This window comes from Protopterus annectens, chromosome 2.part1 (assembly GCF_019279795.1).
Source record: "Protopterus annectens isolate FY-2018-M chromosome 2.part1, PAN1.0, whole genome shotgun sequence".
Lineage (NCBI taxonomy): Eukaryota > Metazoa > Chordata > Ceratodontiformes > Protopteridae > Protopterus > Protopterus annectens.
Genome location: NC_056729.1, coordinates 1,598,485,886 through 1,598,507,336, shown reverse-complemented (window position 1 = coordinate 1,598,507,336; position 21,451 = coordinate 1,598,485,886). Strand labels below are relative to the sequence as shown.

At 40.6% G+C, this 21,451-nt stretch overlaps 1 protein-coding gene across 1 annotated transcript in view; it reads left to right on the top strand.

Annotated features, from left to right (window-relative positions):
- Positions 1-21,451, top strand: part of PHC2 (polyhomeotic homolog 2) — a 2,832,203-nt gene that overhangs the window by 1,788,693 nt on the left and 1,022,059 nt on the right. Inside the window, 1 exon segment of the mRNA XM_044063043.1 lies at positions 2,081-2,236. Within this exon segment, the coding sequence (XP_043918978.1) occupies positions 2,081-2,236 (156 nt within the window).

Here is a 21,451-nt window from a genome sequence, read left to right as displayed (position 1 = left end):
TGTAAGAGCCCCAGGGCCATTAGCCTAGTAATTATGAACAGCTTCCTATTGAAAAGTCAGCACTTGAAATGTTGGGTGCTGACACATCGAATAAAAAGAATGAAACCACAGGATAAGGCCAAATCTTGAACATTGCTCTTCACCTTTAAACTTTTTTGCAGGGTCATGCACCCCCTCTGCACCCCCGATGTATAACTGCCAGAAAAAGTCACACACACACGCACACACACACACACACACACACACACACACACACACACATAAACACAGACGCGTACACACACACACATACACACAGACGAGTGCACACACACACACACACACACACACACACACACACACACACACACACACACACACACACACACACACACACACACACACACACACACACACACACACACACACACACACACACACACACACACACACATCCTGGGAATGAAGTACATGACATGCAGATTCAGAAATATACATCTTGACTACATCACCGGGTACCATGATTGACAGGCATGAAATAAGATGCACCATCAATACTCATTAATATACCAGGCGCTATTGGTATAGGTATCTGGGTAACCTTACAGCACTGCACAGAGCTAGGGAATATGGTGTCCGACACTGTATAATATGCCATATCAGGTAATTACAGTACCTGCCTGGTGAGGCATGTGATACAGTAATTAGCTGCCTTAGTTAGTAGTGCTGTTTGATGCCAGCATGAGTGACTGTGATCTATGAAAGAATCACTTTCATTAGGCATGTGTGCATTGTTGGGGTCATTACCAGATTATGGTAATGAAGGGATCCACTGCTGTGGGAGTTCCTACTGGAAAAAGCTCACTGACACCATAGTGGGGTAGGCAGGACAAGGTAATGGGTGGTAGCACATTTGATTGTACTACAGGGGGACTTTATCGTCAGTAAAGCCTTTTCTTTCATGCAGTGGAGGATTTTTTTTTCCTTGTTCCACTGTGCCACTCTGAACTATATGATAAGCAACATACTGGTGGGAGAGAGAGAGGATCGCAGTTCTTGCCAGTGCAGCATCGTTGTGCTATCCACGATTGCTATCACATAGGTTATGCCAGCACTGCTAGGACCAATGGTGACTACACTGGTGCTGCCATATTGCATGGTGCATGCCTGGGAACTGGACTGTTTAGCACATTGGGTTGGTGGTTCACACACACAAACAGTGGGTCAGGATAGTGCAGTGGTCTTGTGCAACCCTCCTTCATTGTGTTAGTAAGGTTGTGAATTTGACAGAGCATTCATTGTATACCATTCCCTGGTGCAAAAAGACCTTTGCAGTAAGACAGGGCTTTTATGAATGTTTCTCAGAGTGATTACTTGGAACCATGAGAGGGAATGACTACTCTTAAGCTACCAGCATGTGTTATTTTCCAGAATATATTAGCTATGTATCTCCCAAGAATTTTGGGAATCTGCTGTTTTATCTTTTTAGACTTGACATCATCAATACATATAATAGTAAGTGTGCATGTATCACTTGTAACCTGATAAGAATATGTTTCTTAAGAAGTGCAAGTTAAGTGGAAGGGGTCCTGCTTTATGACCGAAAAGCATTAATCAAAGATCATATTTATACATTAGCCATAAACATGACATTTCCTATTAGAATGAGAACTTTAGTAGGTCTACACCTTACACATTTTAAGTGCTAACAGCAACATATAGATATATATATTGAGTGACAAGGGACACATGGTTTACACACACACACACACACACACACACACACACACACACACACACACACACACACACACACATGCACACAATTGCAAATACACAGATAACAGAAAAAGGAAAAATATGCACAGTGGACACAATATGTATGATGTTATATAGGTAACAATGCCTTGTTTATGCATCTAACCTGCTATGCACTGTAAACAACCATTGACAGTTTTCCAGCTACCTTTAAGCACTGTTCATCATTGTTACAATACACAAAATCTGAGACTAAAACTGAATTATAAATGTTTTAGATTTTTGTTCTGCCTGAACCAGCTGTGATGAGGTAAAAGGCAACACATTTCATGTAATTTTTTAGGCACAACAAAGTAACCTTGTGCAAGTAGCTAGGAGCCTAGGCCGTGCTGTTCCTTTATCCCCTCAGCTCATCTTCACGCCAACAGCTACGGTCACAGCTGTCCAGCCTGAGGTCACCACTACATCTACAGGACAGCAGTCTACCACTGTTACTCAGGTAAGGTTGGCAAAAGTTCTTACTCACCAGCACTGATAGCATGTCTTTCATGTGACCCATATTGTCTTGCTTTAAGCATTTTTACGTCTGTGAAAAAGAAATGATGTAAGCATGTTATGTTTTTTTGTCTCTTTGTCAAAATGCGAACACTTGCCAAAACTAAATTCTACAAAGAAGTTATATGCTTTGGTTTAGAACATTTTTTAGACTAAAATGCATGTGCCCTGTGATCTCTGCTGGCTGTTATAACAGAAAGCATGAAACTAGACAACATTACCCAAAGGAATGGGTAATCATTGTATACAGGCCTACAATCAAATATAAAAATACCATAAATCAAATAAAAATAAGTAATGTCAGACAAGCAGCAGAAAGAGGTAAGGAATGGTGATTGGTCTTTCTTCTGTCACACTGTGCACTTCAAAAGGGTTTTACGTTTATTCTCTATCAATAAACTTGCTTTACAGAAGGCCTAAATGCATTGTGACTGTTTTCTGGTTACCTCAATTTAAAATAACTGTTTAGAAGTGGCAATGCTTTGCAAAAGACATGAGAAAAGTTTGAAAGGAATGTATTTTAAACATAAAAAAACAGTTTGTACCTGTTTGCTAGTGTTCTGCATCCAAGATTCATTTAGCAAAACGTTGTTAATTTGCAGCTTGTTTATGCCATCAGACTGACAAGCTGTCATTTAGATTCTAAATTTCAACAACTAAGGTATCATTTTACCCAAAGAGGCTGCTCTGTTTTCAGTAGTGATTGCTACTGCTAATGTAGTTCCGACACAAAAAAGTGGGGTTTTTAACCCAAATGTAGAGTAAAACGAACAGTATAATGCAAGCATATCACAACAGGCTTGTGACAATATAACAGAAGTAGTTATTTCTATAGACGTGTTGTCTGACAATTTTTTCTGCATAACTGGGTCCTTTCTAGGGACTGTAACATATCCCAGCTAATGGGTTACATACTTTGGTTTGCTTAGAAGAAAAGTAAAAATATTTGTAGTCCATCATACTGCAGTACTAAATTACGTTAATATTAATAATAAGTAATTTACAGTGCATAAACTGTTTCATGTGTTCTTGTACATCTTGGGGTAGTATGTAATTTAGGACTCCTTCCTTTTATGATGTTTAAGTAACTGAGCAGGAGACAGAACAATGCTTTGCATTAGAATAAAATGTTTAGATTTCAGTTATGCTACTTTTGAATATTATGTGACAATGACTGTTATTATTTTGTAATTTCTTCATTAGATGCTCTGTGCTCTCTAATGCTTTCTTGACTTGACAATTAAACCACATGCAGTTGTAACTGGATGCCATATGCTGAAAAGTGCATTACTACGAAACCCACAGACTCACTAACCTTAGAGATTTCTTCCTTTGTTTCTTTGTACACTGCCTTTACATTGCTTTTCCCAGTTTTTTCTAACCTTTTCTGATTGATTATTCTCCAGAACTCTTAAGTTTCTCTTTATCTTTCAAACTCAAACTCACCCATTTCATCATCACCAGTTCTTTCCACCTTGATTTATGACCTACAGTTTGAGTCATATATAGCAGCCTTAACTTATCCCTTCAGGGTGGCACAGTGGTGCAGTGGTTAACATTGTAACCTCACAGCAAGAGGTTCTCCAGTTCGATTCTCAGCTGGGGTGCCTTCTGTGCAGAGTCTGCATGTCCTCCCTGTACTAGCATAGTTTCCTCCGGATATTCTTGTTTCCTCCCACATTCCAAAGACATGCGTCTGGAGCATTTCTCCCCAGGTCTCCACTGAAAACAGGCTCTGTCCTAGTCGGACTTTCCCGGTCAAATAAATAAATACAATCGAGTAACTCTAAACTGCTGTGTCCTGTGGGGAGAATCAACTTATTCCATTTAACTCTTTCATCCTTCCCCTCCTAAATAAATTCATTCATGCCTCAGTTAATTATCATCCACAATTTCTCCTCTGATTGATAAAAATTTGTCTGACCTGTATAAAAGACTAAAGGGACCAAAAACATTTTCCTTACTTGTATCCTACTATCTATATCCTTATTCAAGAGCTTCCAGCTTCTTGGTTTTTGGATTCTCTTTTGTTTAGGAGTCTTCCCACATATCCACAGCTGCTATAACAGAATCCTTTTTAATCCATGCACTTAAATACTTTATCTTAGCATGCCCCTATAAGTATGTGTATTGCTGAATTAGTTCTTGTGTGGGTATGAACTTTATTACTATAGATTTTGTTTTATCTTCATTTATTTATTTACTTAAAAGAGTTGAAACTGACTCAGAATGTTCCAGAACACCAAAATGTCCTTTTCTGGATTTATCAAGTACAGAATAATATCATCTGCAAGTAAGCTATTTTTGATTGTCATACCCTATATATCTTTGTATTTATTAATTCCTGATTTTCTTTGATAACTGCTCTAAATGTAAAGGAAATAAATGGGAAAGAGGAAATAGCTGCAGCTGGTCAGAGAGGAACACCCCACCTTAATTCTTGCCTCTGACCTTTCCTGTATCCTCCTTATTAACCCTATTATTCTATCAGGAAATGCACATGCAACCATTGCCATACTCATAAATTTCCATCACAGTCCATTGAATGCATTCTCAGCAACAGGACCTACCAAAAATAGTGGCATGTCCCTACAGCCTGCTTCCCTTTAGATCATCATTGCTCTGTTAGTGTTGCCAAATGTTTGCTTTCCCTCCATAAAACCATGTTGATCCAAATCTATCAACTCTGGCAACACCTTTGCCATTCTCTCAGCTAGTTTAAATATAAACACTTTATAACCATGGTTTAAATTTGTAATGGATCTTCATGAAGCCAGTTCTGAAGAGTCTTTACTCTCTTTGGGTAATACAGCCACCACAGCTTTCTTCCAAGATGCTGGTACCACCCTTTAAAAGATTGTTAAACGAAACCTTCATTATCCTTAGCACTTCTTTCTTCTAACTTCAGTTTTCCACAGGAATACCATCTATTCCTGGAGACTTCCCAGCTGATACATAATGCATCATCATTTTTTATTTCATCACTTCCTATCTTAACTATTAATTATTAGGCCTGTTAAAGGTTTGTAGTTTAGTGTTAAATGGTTGCTTAACAGTAACCTTTCTAAATTATCCAGATGCTTTCTTTTCCATTTAGCAGTTGACAATTGCACCTGTTCTTGTTCTGTGAGTTTCCCCTGTGTTGCAGTGCTTTAATCTATCTCAACTCCTCTACGTAATTCCTATTACTTCTTTCACATATCTCTCTCTCTTATTTCTACCATATTTTGGACTCCATTTTCATTTTTATCTAACTCACTAGTGCCCCTTCTGAAGTAAATTCTATCTTCCTAATAACTCTTGAATCACAACCGATACTTATTCCATAAATTATTTTTTAACAGTTAAGTAGGAAAGCACCAATGTTTCATTTTTTGCATACTTACCTTTCATTTGTATTTTAGTTTTTACTGACGCATGATTTGAAATAGTTATTGGATGTGTGTCATATCTTTCAATTATAAAACACACTCCAATGAAATATAATTTCTGTCCAATCTAGCCCAGTTATAGTATATTGGGGAGTAATATGTAAATTCTGTCTGAGTTCCTGCTACTGAATTCATGTCTTCCATACTAAATATTCTTATAAGCTTCATCAGAAATCTACTGTCTTTTTGTTATACTTCCATTCTAGGTCCCAAGGTACATCCTTGTTATTGAAAATCAACTTCCAGTTTCCACCCATAAGTAACAACCCTTGCTGAAAGCATAGTATTTCTGCCAAAAGTCTCTGAACCTCCATAACAGTAGTTTTAGGTGGACTGCAAATGCATGCCAGCTTAGTCCTCCTCCTCCCTTTCAAATAACCTGTTACTATCATAACTCTGCTATTATTTTCTTTTCCCCATCTCTCCTATCACTGTTTGACCCCCTCTTCTATCACTGTTTGACCCCCTCTTCTATCACTGTTTGACCCCCTCTTCTATCACTATTTGACCCCCTCTTAAACAATCAGTAGGTTCATAGGATGATACAAGGTATTGGCCCAGAGGCCCTTATAAGCCTAGCCAAGAATTTCACCCATGTTCCCTGAAAGCCAGCACCTGTTTCCCCTGTCCAGCAGGGACACAGGTGGGATCCCAGGGGTGTATTTTCTGTTTCCCATCCAGTCGACAAGGTTCCTCTTAAAGAGGGCTAGAGAGGTACTCTGCTTGACATAGAGAGGGAGTCTGTTCTACAGATGGGGGAGTCTTTGGGACACAACTCTATCTTGCCAGCAAGTTCTATTAATGTCACAGACATGGTTAAGGCCTTGCGTTCGGGTTGCGCAAGTGGAGTTTGTCTTGCGGATATGCCGCAACTCCATCAAGGCAGGGTCTGAAATGTCCTTGTATGCCAGACACAGGTCACCTCTGAGCAGACTATATGGGACTGAGTAGTGGGACAGGGCTTTTAGCCTATCTGTATAGGATAGGTGTTTTAGACCCTGAATTTTCCTGGTCAGGAACCTCTGTGGTCTCTCCAACTGCTGCATATGCTTGGCAAGGTACATGCCTTAGGGGCCATTGTACTCGATAATGGGTCTGATAAGGGAGGAGTACAGGGATGTTATGACCTTCTTGTTCCTAGATGAAATACCCTTATTTATGAGGTGGGCCATGTAAAAAGCCTTCCGTACAATGGAGGCAACGTGATGGTCAAAAGTCAGGTTGCTATCAACCTGGGTGCCCAAGTCCCTCATGACTAATTGCATGCTTAGTATGTTGTTATTAATGTGATAATTAGTGGGAATGACATTTTCCCCAAAGGGAATAATGATGCATTTCTTGACATTCAATTTGAGGCCATACTTCTGACACCAGTCATTAGTTTGGGTAAAGCTCTCTTGAAGGATGTTCACATCACTAGAGGAATTTAAGACAGTCCCCAGCTTGCAGTCATCTGCAAACTTGGTCAGCCACAGACCACTGGTTTTGGCTTGCACCTCAGAAAAGTATATCCCAAACAGTAGAGGCTCCAAGACTGATCCTTTGAGTACACCGCTCATTACAAGTCTACTACTAGAGGTGGCTTCCCCTACTTTGATTGAGTGTGTTCTATCAGTGAACCAGTTAGCTAGCCATCTGATAACATATGGGTTGATGCATAGCTGGGAGAGTTTATTTATTATGCTGAAGTGGGGAATAGTATCAAAGGCTTTGACTAGGTCAAGGTAGGTGGTGTGCACCGTCTTCCCCTCGTCCATGGCTTTGGTGACTGTATCAAAGAAGTCAACCAAGTTTAACAGGCATGATCTCCCTTTGACAAAACCAGACTGTGTGGGGTCAAGTGTTTGGAGGTTGCTAATGTCCTTGTTTATAAGGTCTGTGATAATGCATTCCATGGCCTTGCAGATCAGGCATACTTAGGCTGATGGACCTATAACTGCCTGGGTCAGTGGATGCGCCACCTTTGTGTAGAGGGATGACAGTGACTGTCCTCCATTCAGCTGGGATGAAGCCAGTGCTCAGGCTTTGGTTGAGTAAGGTGTCTAATGGAGCTGAGAGCTCATGCCTGAGTGTCTGGTAATGAGGGGGGGGGGCAGGTGCTGGGGATGTCCTTGTTTACTGATGGGGGACAGGGGGGTGAAGTTTTCATTGAACCTGCCTGCCAGCAGGTTGGCTATATCTATGGCGTTTGTGTATGTGGTGTTATTGACACCAGTTCAGGGCAGATTTGGGTGTTGCCTTTGAGATTGTAGACATATGAAGAAGGCCTTGTGATTGTCCTTGGTGGATGTGGCCAATTTGGACTTGAAGTTAACCTTAGAGGATTTCACCAGTGACCTTATTTGCTTGTTCAGACAAAGGAGAGATTGCTTCCAATTTGGCACCTGCTCCTTCTTGGCCCAGGACAGCAATGTTTTCCTTTTATTATAGAGTTTGTTTGTTGCTGCTGTCCACCAGACAGGTTTACTCTTGTATGAGGAAGATGCTCTGGTCCTGTCAGGTATTGCTGAGTCCATACAGCTATGTAGGTGCTCATATAGTTTTTTGGTGTAGGTTTGGACATTAGTGTTAATTCTGACTGAAGGGAGGGTGGCTGTGAAGCTGCTTATACCTGTTCTGAGGAGATTGTAGTCAGCTTTGGAAAATTTTTTTCATTTGACACTGACAAGGCGGGGGGCAGGTCAGAGGAGATGGTGACTTCAAAAGTGATTGCTTTGTGGTCAAATCTTACCAAGGAGGATGACACTGTAGGAGTGCTGCAGTGGCTACTCATGTTGATTAGGACCAGGTGCAGGATATTTTCACCTCTCGTAGGGGTGTCGACTAGCTGATCCAATGCATTGACATTGACAAAGTCGAGGAATCTCTGGGCGTTCATGTTTGGGCTAGAATAGGTCTTCCACTCTATGGTTGGGTAGTTAAAGTCACGCAGTATCAGGGTAGAGGGTTGAATCTTGATGGATTCAAGTTAGTCCAGATAGGTGGAGTGGGTGTCCTGAGTCATGGTTGGGGGTCTGTAGCTAGCTATTATTTGAATATGTGTTTTGTCAACAGTTAACTGCACTTGGAGTGTCTCCTGTGCATCATACCATTTGACCAGCCTGGAGGTGTGTATGTCTGATAAATATTGACACTCCACCTCCTTTGGCTTTGTAGCCCTCCATTTGGGGTCTGAAAGTATGGTAGGATGAGTAACCTGGTAAGGGTGGGGTGCTCTCCACAGCTTTGAACCAGGTTTCAGTGACAAATGTCAGCATCCTCCAGGGCAAGGAATGCTTGCAATGAGTGCAGTTTCATGCTAAGACTCCTAACGTTTAGCAGCTTGACATTTAAATTTCGTTTATAAGAATTTTTCATGTTGGTAATTTTGTGCCCATGACTTTGCCAAAAAAGGCACTATGGGGGAGGCAAGAGCCTTTGCCAGAAGCCTAAAGCCCAGAGGAGACAAATGAAGGCCACCTCTGACAAAGCATCGTGGTCTGTCAATCATGTCCTGCCAGCCTGTCAGGTACTGGATGCCCTTGGTATTACACCAGAAACTAAGTCAATTGTTAAAGTCAATCATTTTCTGTTTGTATTGATGTGTCATTCTGGGTGATGGTAGGATGCTGCTTAAGGCTAGGGACATACCCGCCTAGGACATATATTCAGCGAGCTCAATCATGTCTCTCTTCATATAGTCCAGAGAGGGACATCTCAAGTCATTCACAACAACATGGACTATGACAGAGTCATAACAGTACCTGTTGTTAAGAGACTTAAGTGCCTGCATGATGTGGCGGATTCTAGCACCTGACAAGCAACTTATTGTGACTTTCTCCTTGTCTAGCCTGGTGAGGGGCACATCTATGTGTCTCACAATAGAATCTCCTATGACTAGTATGTTGGGTTTGTGGCTGGGCCTTAGAGGCTGTGAGACACAGGCATGTGTATTATGTGTGGTGCTTGGTGCTGTGGGTTGTGATGTGTGTTTGTGTTTTTGCTTTGGAGGTCTCTTTTGTTTAGGTATATTTTTGTTGAGAACCCCCACATAAGTAGGAGTGTGTTGTACAGATGTGGATGGTGTTAGAAGTGTGGTGTTCATAGTGTTTGTGCAGACAACCTTCTCAGTGCCAGATGTACTGGCTTGTGACTGAGACAGCAAGGATTCTAGGTTTCTAGGTTCGTAATGTGATTGCATCGCTCACATGTTGTGTTCATAGGTGGTAGTAGTAAAGGGTTGTCTGTGTACAAGAGGCAGTTGCTACACTGTCTCAGGATGCCCATATCAACAAGACTAGCAGGAGAAACTCTGCTCTTGCCCAAAAGTCATAGCAAGCACTAATAAACCTTAGCACTAGACCCTCCTATACTGTAGAGAAGGACAAGGCTCTCTATTCGACCTTACCAGCCAATCAGTAAAACAGTTCACTGTACCTATCCAGGCATGTCCAAAGGGCAGTTTCAGATGTACTCTCCAGTCCAACTGGTGAATCTGGGCATTTTGAGGCAATGTTACAATTGCCTCATGTACACATGTACACAGACAACCCTCTCCTCCTTCAATCAAACACTAATACATGTGAGAGATGCAATTATACAGCCAAACTGGAGGCTAAGCTCTCTCAACCCAAGACTGGACCAGGCAGTCAAGAGGAGAAGGGAATTACTTGCATCACACCACCAGTCTCACACAGACCTGTGAAACCAGCACTGGCAAAAAAAACACACATAAATACACAAAAACATACTTGGAGGCTCTAAATAAAAATCTGCAAAAGCAACAGAGACCTCCAAAGCAGACATCCAAGCAACCTCCACCCCCCCAACACAAACCATGAAACACATACTTCACAAAACCAGTGTGCCACATAATCACAGCCCTTAAGGCAAAATAACATACCCAACACACTAGTAATAGGTGACTCTATAGTCAGGCACACTGACGTCCCACTCACTAGGCTGAACAAGGAGAAGGTTACTACTGGTTGCCTGTTGGGTGCCAGGATCCTCCACATAACACAAGCACTCAGGTCACTCCAGAACAAGTACAAATATGACTCTGTCATTGTCCATGTTGGTGAGAATGACCTGAGCCGTACCTTCCTGGACTACATGAAAAGAGACATGGAGAAGCTGTCTGATCACGTAGCCCAGGCTGGTATGACCCTGACCCTGAGTAGCATCCTGTCCTCACCAAGAATGATACCACGGTATAGAGAAAAAAATGTCAATTTCAACAATTGGCTAAGCTTCTGGTGTCATTCAAAGGGGATCCAGTGTCTGTCAGCCTGGGATGACATGCTCGACAAGCCACGCTGCTTTGCTAGAGACAGCTTGCACCTGTCACCCTTAGGCTTTCGAATACTGGCCAAGACTCTTGCCACCCCCATAGTGCCTTTTTTAGGCAAGGCTCAAAAGACAAACCCACCGCCATAAATAGCACAAGTAACAAAAAACTGAGGGTAATGCTGCTCATTGCCAGATGTCTAAACCTCAAAATGCACGCATTCAAGGCACTCCTCAGTATGGAGAAAATCGATATATGTGCAGTAACAGAAACCTGGTTTAAGGCTCCAGAGAGCACCCCAGCACTACCAGGCTACAACTCATACCATACATTTTGGCCACAAAACCCAGACTGAAATACAAAAGGTGGGGGAGTATCCATATTCATCAAGGATACCCACACCTCCAGGTTAGTGGCACAGCACGATGCTTCAGAGATCATCCACGTGCAACTAACAATGGGCAAAACTGCTATTCAAATTATAGCTTGCTACAGATCACCCACCATGTCCCAGGACCCCCACTCCGCATTCCTGGAAACACTGGGAAACATAAAGGTCCTACCAAACACCCTGATATTGGGTGATTTCAATTATCCAAACATTAACTGGGAGAACTACTCAAGTACAAACTCCCTGGCCCAACATTTCCTAGAATTTAGAAACTCAAACGCCCTGGAACAACTGGTTAAGACCCCCACCAGAGTTGACAACATATTGGACCTGGTCATCACCAACATGGGCGACCAGTGTTCCACACCGGAGGTCAACCCCTCACTGGTTAGATCTGACCATAAACTAATCACTCTGGATATCCACATTCTGCCACCACTCCCAGTCAAAGAAACCACCGTGAAAAACTTTTCAAAAACAAACTTCATGTTACTTAAGACCGAGGTGGGAAGTTTCAAAGCCCCCATGCTAAAGGATAACGCTGTCCAAGCTGCAAAATCCTTTACTAATGCACTCTACGGGCACCTACAAGAATGCATGGATCGTGCTATCCCAAACAAAACCAAGACTCACTCCTCCAAGAAAAGGAAAACAGTCTGGTGGACCCCTGCCATAAACAAGCTGTACAATAGAAGGAGGAAACTAGTACAGAAAAGAGTAAAATCCCAAGAAGGGAAGACATCCCTGATCAGTATCAGCAAGAAACTACGTTCCCTCATAAAATCATCCAAGGCTAGCTTCGAAAGAAAAATTGCCATGGACTCCAAAGATAACCACAAGGCATTCTTTAGCTATGTCAAGAATCTAAGTGGCAATTCTCATATCTGCTCAGAGTTAGTGCAGAATGGCACAAAATACACTGAACTGACCGATATAGCCAACATCCTGGCAGACAGGTTCAGTGCAAATTTCACCCCCAAAAGGGCACATAACTATACCAGAAGAATGTAGTGCCCCTGAAATCACAGACACTCAGGTTAAAACAGCCCTTTCCAAAGCCAAAAACACAGCATCAATGGGACCGAACGGTGTCCCAGGCTGCATCCTACACAAGCTCAAAGATGAACTAACCCCTCACCTAAACACACTGTTTAAACTCAGCCTCTCCAAAGGCTATGTGCCCACAGAGTGGTGCACAGCAACAGTTATTCTGCTCCACAAAGGTGGAGCCACAACGGACCCTGGGAACTATCGCCCTATAAGACTGACTAGCTTGGTCTGCAAAGCTATGGAGCACATCATCATGGATCTCATTAACAGAGACATTGGAAACCTCCAAACACTGGACCCAACCCAGTTCGGCTGTGTTAAGGGCAGATCATGCCTCCTAAACCTGGTGGACTTCTTTGAGACAGTTACCAAGGCAATAGACAGTTACCAAGGCAACAGACGAGGGAAAGGTGGTCCACACAGCCTACCTAGACCTTGCAAAGGCCTTCGACACTATTCCCCACTCAGGTATTATAGACAAACTCACCAGCCTAAACATAAACCCCTACGTCACGAGATAGGTTGCCAACTGGCTCACTGACAGAACCTACATAGTAAGAGTTGCAGGAGCTAGGTCTGACTCTAAACCTGCTGCAAATGGCGTTTCCCAGGGCTCAGTCCTAGGACTCCTCCTGTTCAGCATATACTTCTCAGAGGTACAGGCAAGCACAGGAGGACTATGGCTCACCAAGTTCGCAGATGACTGCAAACTAGGGGCTATAATTGACTCTCTGGCTGACACAGACATCCTCCAAAAGGGTCTCACTGAGACAGATACCTGGTGTCAAAACCATGGTCTCAAGCTAAATGCCAAAAAGTGCTTAGTCATCCCTTTTGGAAAAAACAAAGTACCCACAAACTACCACATAGGTGGCAGCCCCCTAAATACAGAAGACGTAATAAAAGGACCCAAGTAGATAGTAACCTCTCCTTTGATAGTCACATTGCCAAAGTGGTTAGAAAATCCTTCTATGTGGCCCACCTAATCACAAAAGGGTTTGCATCCAGATCAAAAGAGGTCATTGGGCCTCTCTACCCATCACTCATCAGACCCATCATAGAGTACAATGCCCCATTTGGGATGTACCTTACAAGACACCTGCAACAACTGGAAAGACCACAGAAGTTCCTCACCAAGAGGATCACTGGTCTCAAGCAGGTGCCCTTTGCAGCTCGACTGAAGAAACTCCAGTTGTACTCGGTTGCATACCGCCTACTCAGAGGTGATCTCTGCCTGACATACAAGGCCATGTCCATCCCAGAATTGATGGACATGCTCCACCTAAAGAAAATCATATCCCCTCAAGTCACATGTTCCAGGGATCTAAACCTCACCACAACAATAAATAGGATGTGCTGGAGGGATAAATTCCTGTCCCAGAGACTTCCCATGCTCTGGAACAAGATTCCAATCTACATTAGGCAGAGCTCCTGGCTAACCCTCTTCAAGAGAAACCTTGACGAGTGGATGGGAAACAGAAAGTTTACCCCAGGGATCACTTCAATGGCTCTGCTGGACAGAGGCACAGGGAACTAATCTAAGGCAGCGGTGAAAGCCAACACATTCTGGCTAGGCTTATAAATGCTTTCGGGCAGATAGCCTAGTACCTACCTATGAACCTATGAACCTATTAGAATAAACTTCAAAAGGTGCTGTATTTGTACCAAGAAATAACGTAAGTTCTTATTAATCCTCTGATGAAGATATTTGTTCTACTTTTCCTGTCCTTATATTGTGTTCTGTTTCCTACATGACACAGGATGACAAAAGTATAAATAACATTGAAAATAAAGTAAGTAAGTACCAAAGCTCTAACTTTCTCATCATCTCACTGCAACCTCTCTAAACATGACCCATTTGACTCAACTCTGTAACTCTGATTTTACACGTATTGTTATTTGGCATGAGGTTATACTGTCTCAGTCTATTTACTAACTGAATTTTTTTTGTTAAGCTTTTTCTTGTTGCAGCCCGTACCTGTATATCATCAGTAATATTAATGAGACCTTCAAGCCCCTTAGTCATTTGCTGCATGGATGAAATACCAAAGGGAACTCTGTGGAATCCATAAAGTCTTCCTACCAGCATATTAAGTTTATAACTTGAACCCTCGTCATCAAGATTAATTTGCTAATGTGTCTGGCTAGTATCGACTACACTGAATTGCTTTGCATTTCCCATAGTAGAAGCTGCCTCTGTCTGTTGTACACAGCATATAGTGTTCCATTCTGCAGCTTCATTAATATCTTATACATCTGTGCATATACACACATTGTCAGGGTTCACTACAGCAGTTAGACTAGTGACTCTTTTCACTGGCCTTTTGTTTGTCTTGTTTTCTTTTCACAGTTGTGCTGTATATTCTGCTTAGCTTCCTTTGATTTCTACTCATCAGTGACTGAAGCTTTCCATGGCACTTGCAATCCAGACCTGTACCAGATGTCTAGAATTCTTTCCTTTCATGTATCAGAACCATTTCTTCTAGCCTAACTTTTAAGTCGTCCATCCTTAAAAACTTCTTAGAATCTACAAAATGCAAGTGTTTTGCAAAGTGAAACGTCCATAATTCAGTACATAACTGCCTCATTTTACTCAGCTTACTAGCTTCCATTATTGATATGCAGTACATCCTACACCTCTTCCTCCAATTTTCAGTTTTCTTGTTTATTATCAAACTTGGTCCAAAGGAAGCCACCCAAAACCTCCCTCTTATGTAATGTCTGTTTTACATTCCTTTTGTTTATGCTTTATCGGTTACTTGTGCTTTCTTAAAATTATTCTGAATCAAAGTGGCTAACATTGCATTTTAATGGGAGATTTGCATGCAAGTCATTTGTGAGCTAAATAAAACTAAATATTTACTTATTTTTTGTTTTCCCGGGTAGACCACTAATCTCCATGGACCTTTTTCAGACTCATCCTGGGACTGCTGTCTGGTTATTAAGTGACTTGTTCAAAGTTGCACAGTTGGGCAATGGAGGCTGAGGGAATCAAACCTTGTACCTGAGGACTACAAGAAACAGGTCTTTTAACAGCTTTATAATCCTCTAAGCTAACTGCCAGAAAACATTATTATATCAAGCAAGATATGTCAGTTATATCAAAATATCATATTAATATTATTTCATCGAACATGGTGAGTGAAAAAAACTATAGAAACATAAAATATTTTGCAGAGGAATAAGCCACCCTGCACCCTTTGATATTCGGGGCAAGCCTCACCCCCCAAAAAAAAATTATATCTGCCAACTCCATGGTTGCACCACAGTGGAGAAAAGAGAAACTCCTGAAAAGCGTAGCACAAAGTCACATAATACAACACATGACAGTACTGCAACATTAAATTCTCACACTAAAGTCACTTGGCCACCGATGCAGTAATCACCCGTAAGTATGCCTTAACTGAGTCCTGTCTGTTTGTGCCATGGACTGCATTACACCTTTTCAATGTGTTATGCTTAAGGCTGCAATCTTAACTTGTATTTAATTAGAAATGTTAATATGTGAATAATGTACACATTCACTGATAGTTAGCTACCCAGAACTGTTAATTATCCGAAAATACATATACATAAACACCATTCACTTAATGTGTTACCTACTTATCTTATTTCAGTTTGGTAGGGCACTGATCATATGACCTTTTGCAGTCACAGCCTATGTGAAAGCATATTCACAAGTACAATGAGATAATATACAAGGCATAAGGAGGTACAAATACAAAAATATTCAGTAGCTTTAGACATGCAGATGTACAGGATTAACCAAGTAAAAAATAACAAAACTGTTTAAACAACAGTGACTGCCAAAACAACTCTCACCACAACTCTCCACAAGTAACAACTGTTTTATTAAAACATAAAACCATTAAGAAGTATTCATTAAGCGCTTTCATCGCCTCAAAACGGGGACTTGTATGTATTTATGGGGTGATGATGTCATTAATACATTGGGCTATATATGTAGGATTTTATAGAAGGCATGTATTCTGATGATGTCCCCGTTTTGAGGGGATAAAAGCACTTAATGAATACTTCTTAATGGTTTTATGTTTTAATAAAACAGTTGTTACTTGTGGAGAGTTGTGGTGAGTCCTGGCTGCAATACAGTGATTTTACTTCATTTATTAAGTAAAAAATAAATAGTTAGCAGAAGCAAAGATATAAAGAGCAGAAATATATAAAGACACAAAGAAATATAGCAGTATATCTAGTTTACTGGTAACAAACGGTATTGGAGGCTGGCTTTGCATGAGAGGCTTAGGTGATGTGTCCACTTGGGAACAGGAGCATTTGGCTTGCTGTTGAAGGTAGCTAGTCGAGTGTTTTCTAAAAGAAGACAATTTGGAGTTCTTTTTAATAGGCTGAGGGAGGGCTTGCTGGGGGTGAGGGTGGTACTACAAGGGAAAATTTGTGTCTTATTGATTGGAATGAATGTCTAGGAGTGGAGGGCAAGGGGACATTTTAAGATATGAGTAAACACTGAGGTTTCTCAAGTTGGTTTAGGTGCTTAGAATGGTATATGCTGAACGGTGCATTGTGTTCAATTTGGGGCCTATTAAGGGATGAATATAATGAATCTATATCTTCTGTGGACTTTGAAGAAATGGGTAAGGGTTTTCTAGCCACTACAGTGATATGGTGGTCAAAGGAAAGTCTGTTATCAATTTTAGTAGCCAAGTCCCTGATGACTTTTTCTGGCAGAAAAGGCAGAGGATAAAGGATATATGCTGGTAACAAGCTGCTTACTGTAGTCCAGCATTTGAATTGATTTTCACAACCTCAGTTTGCCTACTGTCTGACCCTGAGCACATCAGTTAATTAGACAGTGCTTTGGAGCAGCTGGGAAGATAGGCTAAGTTCCTCGATGCCTGCAGGCCTAGTAATTGCCTATGGAAGCTATGACTGTGTCAAATTAAAGCCGAATGCTATCTGTATGATAAACAGTAACAGTTCTAGAATTACTAAAGAAAACTGTGCTGTATTTCTTGGTGTTAAAGGTAAGCCTCTGCTAACTACACCAAAGATTTTTTGGTCCAGCCCTAGTTGGAGAATTTGAGTATCCGAATAAAATTTGATAACCACCCCCAATTTACAATTGTCACTTCACAAAAACTCAGAAAAGTTCTTTTTTTGAATTTTATTACTGCACTTAAAGTCATTTTGCTGTTCTGCTGATTTTAAACTTCTCTTTTATCTGATTTGCACATAATTTTCTTAGTTAATAGTTGCTTGATAGCAGTCTGTTCTGACCAGTTCAAGATGGACACCACAGTAGTTGTTCTGTTGTCAGTGGATTAATTACTGCTGTATCTTAGTAGCTGAATAGTGATGGCTTGAACTTGTAGCTGTTTTTAATTGGTCTTACTTTGCTTTTGCGTGCTCCATACTGTGCTGAGCATACTGTTGCCATAGGTGTAGCTGATTAGTAGGTAGCATGCACAACTTGCTTTTTCCCCACAATTAGTACTACTTTTGTATTCCTTCATTCAACGAGCACCAGAGAGAAATGTACTCTGGGCCAAAAGCTGCACTGAGCTGTGCATGGCAGCTACTAGCCATGAAAAACAGAATGGCTATGAGTAAAACATTCTGGCTTATTAGCTCTTAAAAACTACTATCTAGATATCTCCACCACTTCAGTGTTATTACCCACTCAAGTGGTCTTTGCTGTACATTAGGGGAAAGTATCCCTTCAAAGCAGATAGCTAGAGCCACCCTTCCCAGTCAGCTTATTGAGCTACAGCTCACTTTAGGGACATTTAATTTCCTGTTATTGACATTGACCCCCTTCTTTGATACAGATTAGCAGAGTAAATTCCTGGCATTCATAGAGGATATCCCTATAAACAATGTCCCTTTAATCTTTGGGGTGACCTCAGCTATCTTTCCATTGATTGGAGCACCTACACTACCGACACTGGGTATGTTCAACAATTCTTGGACTGGGTAAACAAAAATGCCCTTCATCAGCTTGTCCTCAAAATTATGGGGTGGGGGGGTGCAGACATTCTTGACTTAGTACTGACAGCTTGTCTTCTGTCTGCTCCATTCCCATGGTCAGTCCTTTATTTGTAAATTCTGACCATAATCCAGATACCTTTGCCCTTAAAACTTTTACTTCCTCATTGACAAATACTGCCCTCTTTAAAGACTTCAAAAAGGCCAGCCCCGTGCATTTCTAGTTTAAAATCTTTAAATTTACCTGTGATGGCTGCATGGTTGACCCTGTTTATGTAGCCAGATATACATATAATTGTTATGCCCATATAGATGAATGTTCCCTCATGAGTTTATATTTCATTGTACTGTCTGCTACGTTATATGCATAATGTTCTACCTGTTTGCTTCTGTTCTTTCCAGCACATGCTTACAATAAAACAGTCTCTCTCGCTATCTCTCATAATTCCTCCTTGCCTCTTAGTCATGTCTTTCTAGTTCTGTTCATGTTCCTGTACTTGTAGTGTAAATAATAGCCTTAACTCTAAAGCCTTAAACTTCACATTTAAATCACACAGCCCCATGCCCACTTGTTCCTTCAATACAATATTGTCTTAATTAATGCTAGGTTACTTTCTTTCCTAAATAAAATATTTCAGTTCCTTATTTGTTACTTTCCATAATTTGTCATCCAATTGATAGAACTGTGCCTGGCAAACATAGAATTAAGGGTACCAAAAACATTTTCATTGCCGGATTCATAAGTATGAATTTCCACTCATTTACCTTTGTATTATATTCCGCTTAAGTTCCTCTCACACCACCTTTGCTACTACTAATGACTTATTCCTAAGCCCTACTCCTAGGTAACTTATTTATATATTTATTTTTTAATACCCCACCCAAAATTTATCATAATTGTTTATTTATTTTTTTATTTTTATTTTACATTTGTTGACCGGGCTAGTCTAGCTGGATATATGTCCATTTTCAATAGAGGCCCGGGGAGAAAAGCTCCAAGAGTAAGATTACAAGTATAAAACAGACATAAACAATGGTAATACAAGTTTTACAAACAAAGCAACTAAGTAGGCAACAATAATTTCAACATAGCAAACCAAATATAATGTATGTATAAGAAAAAAATGGTTAATAATTTTTTTTTTTTTTTTTTTTTACATTAGTCAAAAAGTATTCATATAAAGTCAAATGTGTAAGGTTAGAGAGGATAGAAGAGGAAGGAGTGAAATTAACCTGGGTCAGTGCAGGAGCATAGCCAGTATTTGTTGAGATGATTTTTCAGTTGTCTTTTAAAAAGTGGGAGAGAGCACAAAGATGTGATGTCAGAGGGTAATTCATTCCGCATTTTTCCAACAGAGTTGGAAAAGAGGCAGTCCCCTGCAGAGTTATTAGGTTTTGTTATATTGATCAGTAGTTTGTTGGAAGAATGTAGATGCTTCAGGTTGTTGTAAGGTGAAATGAGGTTAGTGAGTATGGGTGTTTTAGTTGGTTGGTATAGGATTGTATGAGCTATTTGGAATTGTTGAAATAGGAGTTGGTTAGGAAGTTCAAGCCAACCTAGTTCTCTTAGGTTCAGGCAGTGGTGAGTTCTAAATGGGGTTCCTGTTGCAAATCGAGCAATATTATGGTAAGATTTTGCTAGTTTATTGATGTTGTTTTTGGAGAGGTTAGTGAATATGGCAGATGCATATAGTAGAGAAGAGATAAGATGGGATCTGGCTAAGGTTTTTCTTGATTCTGGTGTAAGGAAGGCTTTGATTCTGCAAAGGGATCCAATTTTCTTATTAACTAATTTTATTGTATTATTGATGTGTGTATCAAAGCTGAGGTTGTTGTCAATGGTTATTCCTAGTAGTTTGGTAGTTGATTCTGGGGAAATAAGGGTGTTGTCAGTGGAAGTAAGAGTGAAGTTTAGGGGGGGTAGATCTGTGGGAAGGTGAGAACAATAGCAGTTTGTTTTTTTTGGGATTGAGAAGTAGGCAGCAGTCAGTGAACCATTGTTCTACTGTGGTAAAAGCTTTTTGTGTGATAGAGTGTTGTTCGGTTTGTGTATTGGCAGAGCAGATAATAGTAGAATTGTCAGCATATTGTATGCAGATAGTGTTTGGGATAGCTGAATGGAGGTCATTAATAAAGATAGAAAATAAAAGGGGGCCTAGGATAGAGCCTTGAGGAACTCCTAGTGAGATTGGGAGAAGATTAGATAACGTATTTTTCCAGAGAACAGCTTGCTGACGGTTTTCTAGGTGAGATGTAAACCAAGTTAAGGAAGGATCATCAAGTGAGAGGGATTGAAGAATGTGCAGAAGAAGTTTATGGTTAACCATGTCGAAGGCTTTAGATAAGTCAATGAAGACTGAAGATGATAGGATACATGATGATATATGATGAGGATATATGATGACATAAATGATTGTTACATTAATTCATATGTGGTCAGATAATTTACAGAAATGGTTTTTGGTTATCTGCCTTTAATTTATAACCCCAAATCATAGGAACCTGTCTCACAATATTCCACAACTCATCGAAATCCTGTTCTGGGTTTGTCAAATATATTATTACATCATCTGCAAGGAATGCATTTCTTTTCTGTCGCTCCTTCCACTCATACCCTTGGATGTTTGCATCTCTTATTGTCATTCTAGTGGGTTTGTATATTTGAAAACAAAAATGGAGAAAGAATACATCCATACTCTGTTCCTCTAGGCAAATTCAGTCTGTCAAACAAAATCCTCCTAACACACACTTTCCCCTTTTTTCTGACCCTGTATATATCTTCCTCACAATTATTTCATTTTTATTTTAGCCATATCATCCACACAAATGCCCAGCTTATCCTATAAAAAAAAATCTTTCTTTACATCCAGGTTTGCCATCAGTAATGGTATTTTTTGTCCTCTGCATCCTTCTGAGCAATCATAATTCTATTAATGTTACCAAACATCCATCTCCCCTCTACAAATCCTCACTACCTCATCTATAGCTAGCAATTTTGTCAACACCCTTGCTAACCGTGTTGTTCACATAGGCATAAATACTTTGTAGTCATGATTT